The 7,161-nt window shown below is 33.3% G+C and overlaps 1 protein-coding gene across 2 annotated transcripts; it reads right to left on the bottom strand.

Moving 5' to 3' along the window:
- Positions 1-225: 225 nt before the first annotated feature.
- On the bottom strand, positions 226-6,631 carry LOC110461206. 2 transcript variants are annotated; one of them, XM_021514577.1, is made up of 6 exons: positions 6,477-6,631; positions 4,099-4,184; positions 3,368-3,618; positions 2,651-2,786; positions 1,969-2,199; positions 226-1,133 (listed from the first exon to the last, which is right to left on the bottom strand). In XM_021514577.1, the coding sequence occupies exons 2-6, from the start codon at positions 4,166-4,168 to the stop codon at positions 1,024-1,026; spliced, it is 798 nt and encodes a 265-aa protein (XP_021370252.1). In that variant the 5' UTR covers positions 4,169-4,184; positions 6,477-6,631; the 3' UTR covers positions 226-1,023. The 2 variants fall into 2 exon arrangements, with proteins under 2 accessions (XP_021370252.1, XP_021370253.1); XM_021514578.1 differs by having other exon boundaries at positions 4,099-4,258.
- Positions 6,632-7,161: the final 530 nt, after the last annotated feature.

A 7,161-nucleotide genomic window follows, 5' to 3' on the forward strand; every position in this document is an offset into this window, starting at 1 on the left:
TTTTTATTATATGATCAATTATAGCATCTCATCAATCTACAAAATAAAATAAAAACATCATTCAAGCTGTATTTACCTGATGGACGATTGATAAACATTCCTGTTAAGGTACTTTTCAAATTTTAATAATGAAAATATAAAATCACATTAAAATCTCAATGTTTTGTTTTACAGATCATGCTATGTATCACTTAGATAACTTTAATATTGACAAAATAAGAAAACAACATTTTATAGTGTGTTTATTTACACCGTATACTTTATACAGGATATCAAAATGTTACTTTCTCCACATCAAATACAAACCCCTCACTCTACCATAGCTTGACAACGAGACCTGGGGTCTTGAAACGTTCCGACACGTTTAATACGTACATTGTTTGTGTAAACGATTGATACGTACATTGTTTGTGTAAACGTTTAATACGTACATTGTTTGTGTGAACGTTTAATACGTACATTGTTTGTGTAGAAAGTAACACTTTGATATAACATATTGCCAAACTGATGAACCTTATAGAAGATTTTATAAAAGATTTGTTTTTCGCCGAAGTTCACATTTCAACTTTTCTGCCCTCTATATAGGGTGTGAAACATCCCGATATTGCAAATTGATACACAACACACTATAATCACTACATATGAAGGACAATATTTTTTTCGGCATACAGTATAGTCACAACACTTTTCACTTAGGTGGTGCCTGTAAACTGTAAAGCATGATGAAGATTATCATTTAGGTGGTGTTTTCATACCTCAATTCAAAAAGAAAAACACAATGGATACAGAACGTTATGTGTTTGTCGTTTGAATACTATAAGTATTGCCTGCTGATGTTAAAAAAAATTCATATTGTCGAATAAATGTACATATCTTTTTCGTCTGCTTTTTTATCTTCTGTTTTATGGGAAATGTGAAAAAACCACTCAATTTTCCCAACTGCGTCGTTTACTAACTATTGTCTTGTCCGTCACTTTTTGTGATACACTGTTTCTTTACACTTTGTGAAATATTCTCAACCGTCTATGCTTTTGTCCCAATGTCGGTAACTTCTGTGTAGGCAGGCGGTTCATTCTTTTCTTCCTTCTCCGAATATGCTGGAAGGCTGACGGCTACAGCACGTGGATGGAAATCTAGAACAATTTTAAGTATACACTTTACCATATATTATAAATCATCATCATATTCATTGCTTTCTTCGAAATTGAAGAAAATATAATCGGAAAATTGTAAAAAATGACACAAGGAGGTAACACGTTAATAACTCTCCATTGGTAACATATAGACACGACATTTATATGAATATAAATACAAAAAAAATACAACACTACAATACTAGTATTCTTGATACATTTTCAAATGTTAAAAATGAGCAGTGTTCAAATGACATGTTCTTAGTAGTATGAACGTTATTGCAGAAAAGGGTCCCCTACAAAAAATTGGTTATCATGTTTATTTAACTCTCAATATTTAATATACTTTATTTTGCATTTTATAAAATAAGATAATATGTTTAAGATAAATATGATAACCGAACCACTCTCGTTAGGTAACCTTCATGTTTTGAAACGGTTTGTTTTTATAATTTAAACGAATGTCAAATCAAAGTTTGAAGTGTTGCGTTTGTAGGTAAATGGGATTAAACTGGATCTTCCCACAATAAATAAATTAATCTGCCCAAGAACATGTGACTAAACTGCACGTTTTACTAGTCACATCCTAATAGAAACCCAGATAGTTCAGATAGTCATTATTATTTATGTATATTTTCATTACACATGTATATCTCAATAACCTTCCAGAGCGGAAATGATGAGTATAGTACTATTAATATTAACCAATCATACTTAACTTATTGATAACGCCATTGTTTATATGCAAGTACTACATAAACTATGTCGGTAAGCCAACACAATTTAAACTAGAAATCCATTTTAGAAAAGAAAAAAAAATCTTATAAAAAACTACCTTGTTCTGTATTGAAGTATCCCTGATTATGCATTCCAATCGGAAAAGCAGCTCCGTGCATCATGGAGGGTGGAGCATTGTCATACAGACCAGGCGTATTTCCTGTCCTGGCTTGTCGTACTTGTTTGTGCTTCTTACATACCACCAGGATGATGGTACACAATATCAACACGCACAGGAGGGACAATCCAGCCACGACACTATACACGAGATAGATGTTCTCCTCGGGGGCTGTGTAATAGACGTTTGAAAACATGTTACCTCTCATACCTCCATACTGCATGTACGTGTTTAACAAAATGTGAAAGTGTTTAGACGTTTAGATCACAACAATATGACAACATATAAAGACTAGCCAATATCATACGACATAGCTATATGAAGTCACAATGTTTGACTTTGAACGACATAGCGTTACAGCGCTTTTCTTATTTTTTTTAATAGCCATACAATACAGACTTGGGTTATATTTCTATTCGAATGTATTGAATTAAAACTAAAGTAAAATACATTTCAAACGGTACAGATATCTTAGTATAAACTTTATTATTTTCTGTAGTACATGGTATACAGATACCCGAAGGATATATTTCATCTTGAAAGTACGCTAAAATGGATTAAAACTTTTACATTTGCTTCAGTAATTTAATATAAAGCAGTAACCCATTTAGGTCCACTATACCTGTGTACGTTTTTTCCGCTGTCACTATTAACTGGAATGAGGACGTGGACGAAGCCAGAGAAGATCTAGAGAATGCGATGAACAAGTGATCTGGAGCACAAAACGTAGGTGGATGCACGGTACCGCAGGTATACTCCTAGTGAAAAAAAGGTGCGTTCGATTAATCAATTTTGAAAACATTTTCTTCAACTTTTAATTTTTATACATTATCACTTTTCCCTTAGACAGAAAGTGCTAATATCTTGGAAGGCTATTGACTTCTTAAGACCGAGCGTTACTACATAGAAAGGAAAAAATATAACATAGTGACTTTTATTAGTATTAGTTGATAATAAGGACAGGCACCTGTTTTTAAATGCAGGGTTGACTGTTAGCCATTTACATTTTGTAGGCTCTAAAAGCAGTTAACATATAATTAGCCATCATCAGCTTAAGATATAGTAGTAATTTGCACTAATTCTCCGTGACGTCATAGGTCACTCTCATGATTTTCAGATGGGTTCGACTTAAAAAAGTCAATTTTATACAATTGTTAAGTATCAAGCGAATATTATTCAAATGTTCATTAGTTTGATATACATTGCTCTTTGGATAATCTTTCTAACTATTACGTCACCGCATCATTATAAGTGATATCGTGCTTTCTTTTTAGTTATTCATTAATCAGCTTTATTAATTTATTTAAATTAAAATTATTATGCTTTTAAGCATAGTTACCTGGGCTGGGTCAATTTTGTCGTTGCAATAAAAATTCATTTTGAAATTGCAGTCTTTGATGTCATAGAGGACGGTCTTGACGCAGACCCTGTACTTGGCATGTGCCTCTGACACAAGAATGCTCTTCCCAGTAAAACCAAGTTTGCAATTAGGAGGAAGCATTTCACCGTCCCAATTTAACTGGTACGAATCAAATTGATCCACTTCATTTATCATAGAACACGACACATTGTTCACCATCAACAACTGAACTGAAATAAATAAACAGCACTCGTTTAATCAATGAACAGCACTTTTGTAGTTGCTATGCCAACAAGAATGCAGTTAAACAAGCAGGTTATTTCTAGAGACAGAATAAGTGTTTTGTTAAATATCCAAGTAACTCACACATTTCTAATATTGATATAAATGCAATTGAGAAAAATGTGTTGCATTTACCAAAACAGGATATTTAAATTGTAATGCATTTTTAAACATTTTTAATTAAAGTAATATATCTAAGTCATTAATTATGGGTGTGCTTAAAATGAAAACTTGCTGATGACACTTCTGTAATTAATTTGAAAGTATGAAATCGATAATAGCCGGACTAGCCTTGTAACACATGAAAAGGCTGTTAAATCGTCGTAAATGTTCAATGTTATAAAAATCGAACAGTTTTTCATTCTTCCTGATATTCTTAGGTAGTTGTATCATTTATAAGCAGTTTGTATGTTTTGTCGTGTACTTACTTGCATCAGCTGACGTGTAGTCTATCACAGCGTACAGAAGTATGACCAGAAACGTGTTTCTAAGAGACATCCTTACTGTCCTGGAACTATTAGGTTTGTGTCAGTCAACAACTTATACAATACAGCTTGTTGATCATAAGTTGTTATTTAAGAAAAATTCCTATGAAATATAAGAAATACTTGACATAGTATGATAAATAAATCTTATCATCTATAAACGACTTTATAACACCTACCGGTAGCATGATAAATACATATAATTTGTTGTCAGTATAAAAAGAAGTTGAGAACGACTTGAGAACGACTTAACAAAAACTTGAGAACGGATTTTCCCATTTCCCAGCACTTGGGAACGTATTTTCTCAAAAAAGAATGTCTACGTAGTTTTAAGCTTAGAAGTCATTTGAAAAACATGGTGTTTATATAAGGTAGTAGTATATATGGGCGGATTGGTCGAGTGGTTAACACTCCGGCCTTCGAAGCAGGCGGCCGGGGTTCGATCCCAGAGGTCGCCGTACGCATGGAATATTAGAGAAAGTGTTTTTCTCCTGCCCGCACAACCCCAACAACCCAGGTGATTAATACAATGGTCTGGGGTGGGTGTTGCGGTGTCTGTGCTGTAGCATTCAAGTGAGGGGGCACTATAAATGATACCGTTGGAAGCACGGTCCCACTACAAACAGAACACAATACATCTCCAGCACACACACAGGCATACACACATATGGAGATATTAGCCATGTGGCATAGGACTAGTAGTTAGCGCCTAATAAGGCAGCTCCTGCGAATTCCTCAATATTGTATTGATTAATATATATGCTAATTGTATTTGACTGTATAAAATTGTATATCTATGTACTGTAAAGCGCTTTAGAGTGGCTTATGTTACATGTAGCTATATCAAATGTTGTATATTATTTTATTATTATTATAAAGATGATAAATAGTTTCTGGTCTTCCGGAAATGTAAGCGTTTCTTACAACACGTAATGCACCCATCTTGTCAGGAAAGCATGTAAGTCCTAAATTATCTTAGACACGAAGTAAACTGGTATGTCAAACGCTGTCAACACGTGATAGCATATCAGGTCATAATGACTGTAAAAGAACAATGGTACTGGTTACCTTATTAACTGAAACAAGTAAACACTCTAAAAATGGAAGGCTGGTATGTTAGCTTTTGGTTGGTAGATGAACAGTAGTAGGAAACATATTATTGTAGCTATTTTTGATATATATTTCATTTTATTATAATTTTTTATTTTGTTTATGAATTTATTTATTAACTTTATCAACAGTTTGGTATTTGGTTACAATGAAAAGCATAAAAACTAAAAGTTTAGACATCGGTAGTTTACATTTACAGAAGAATATTCTTAGAAACTATGAAATATTAATTGTTTCGAAATCAAAAATGTTTGTTTTACATTTTGCACATCACTGAAAAAGTCACATCCTATTAGAACTATTTACTAAAAATTGTGAAGGAAAATATCACTTATTCTAGTGCGTGAACATTCACTATAACATGTAAATAATGAAAGAACGTTCATTGATTTGTAATTTAGTACTAGGTAATGAACCGGGCGTGGTTAGGATCTTCTTCATATTGATACATACAAAAACTACATTATACATACGTATATAAGAGAGTTTTTTGTCTATCTTTATTCGTACAAAATAAAACATGTTCATATCATGTAAAAAAATGAATAATATTTCTATGGATTTTGAATAGCCAACTTAATCATAAGGCATATAGCAGTATGTGATTCTGCGACTTTCAGTCTAAGTATGTGCTATCAAAATTAAACATAAACGTTGGTGACATAGTTCTTTAAAATAAATATGACTAAAGCGGCGTTAAAATTTCAGCATTTCATCATAGAACAGAGAATAAGAGGAGTACCCCGAAGTGTTGGCGTCTGCCACTTTAGTGAACTCGAGAGCAGTGCTGTTTATTGTTAAAATGTCTCTATATATTGACCTTTAACTATGATCACAAGCAGCTATATATAAATACATTGGCATCCGCCATTTTGTTTGGCAGGTATAAACAAGAACTTCATTTCTTCTCTTTACTACAGCCGTCTATCTTTGATGAGTACAGTCTTAGATCGAAGTAGTGGGAGGGAGGGGGTGTCTCTGTGTTCGTATCTTAAGGTGTAGACAACCAGTAGTACGTAGTAAGATTGATCTTAAAAACATCTTATTTGTGAAAATATTTGCATTATTTATAGACGGGTATGGAGTAGGACGGTTCACTCTAAAACTCGCCTTAATCATCAACGTCACATGCTACAGTACGGTTTAACATTACTTGTATTTTGATCATAATAAACAATTTATCTAGGACAGGCAAGACAACAGTAGCTTACCTGGATTTTAGTAATATTCCAGGTAGATCGACACGTCAGTACTTAGCGGCTGGTATTACCGTGTTCACCAACTGTGTTAAACGACATCTCCACACACGCTGCGCTATCCTCGACATTACCTCATACACTGGTTATGTAGACCTGTTCCTGTGAATAACATATATACAGTGTGTGCACAGTGTGATCATCTTACAGTGTTTTTGTTGTAATGACAGGTGGAGCCATAGTGCCATTGAACGAAACCTAACATGACTAAGATTTGTTAGCTTTAAATAATTATTCTCTTTATTTATTATTAACTTAAAAAATCGTCTTTTGCAACAGTCGACTTGAATTTCCTTGTTTTGGTACTTAATACCGGTCACACAGAAACTTTTTCAATGACTTTATTCAGATATATATAATACAAAGTAATATGTTTTAACAGTATCTTAACGAAGAAGCATAACGAAGTTATCGTGATAAATTGTCATGTTAAGATAACCATACTTTGTGACATACTGCCCATGTTTAAAACGTTACCTAAAGTTTAACGAACTTGCCTCACTGGCAAACATTTTGTTTATTATTTACAAACAAGATTGGAAGTTCATCGGTGGACAGTGAAAGATTAAGGTAGCAAAAGATATATATGCTATGAAATCAAAAACTCCTCAAGACTGAAAATGCCGTCGACAGAATTGAC

This window comes from Mizuhopecten yessoensis, unplaced genomic scaffold, assembly GCF_002113885.1.
Source record: "Mizuhopecten yessoensis strain PY_sf001 unplaced genomic scaffold, ASM211388v2 scaffold10591, whole genome shotgun sequence".
NCBI lineage: Eukaryota > Metazoa > Mollusca > Bivalvia > Pectinida > Pectinidae > Mizuhopecten > Mizuhopecten yessoensis.

Bases quoted from the DNA above. Each gene is read 5' to 3' on its own strand.
- LOC110461206 (XM_021514577.1), bottom strand. From the start codon at position 4,168: ATGTCTCTTAGAAACACGTTTCTGGTCATACTTCTGTACGCTGTGATA. The intron at 2,787-3,367 runs GTAACTATGCTT...TTTTTTCACTAG, and splicing joins ACAAAATTGACCCAGCCCAG to GAGTATACCTGCGGTACCGT. The intron at 1,134-1,968 runs GTAGTTTTTTAT...AAATTGTTCTAG, and splicing joins ATACTTCAATACAGAACAAG to ATTTCCATCCACGTGCTGTA.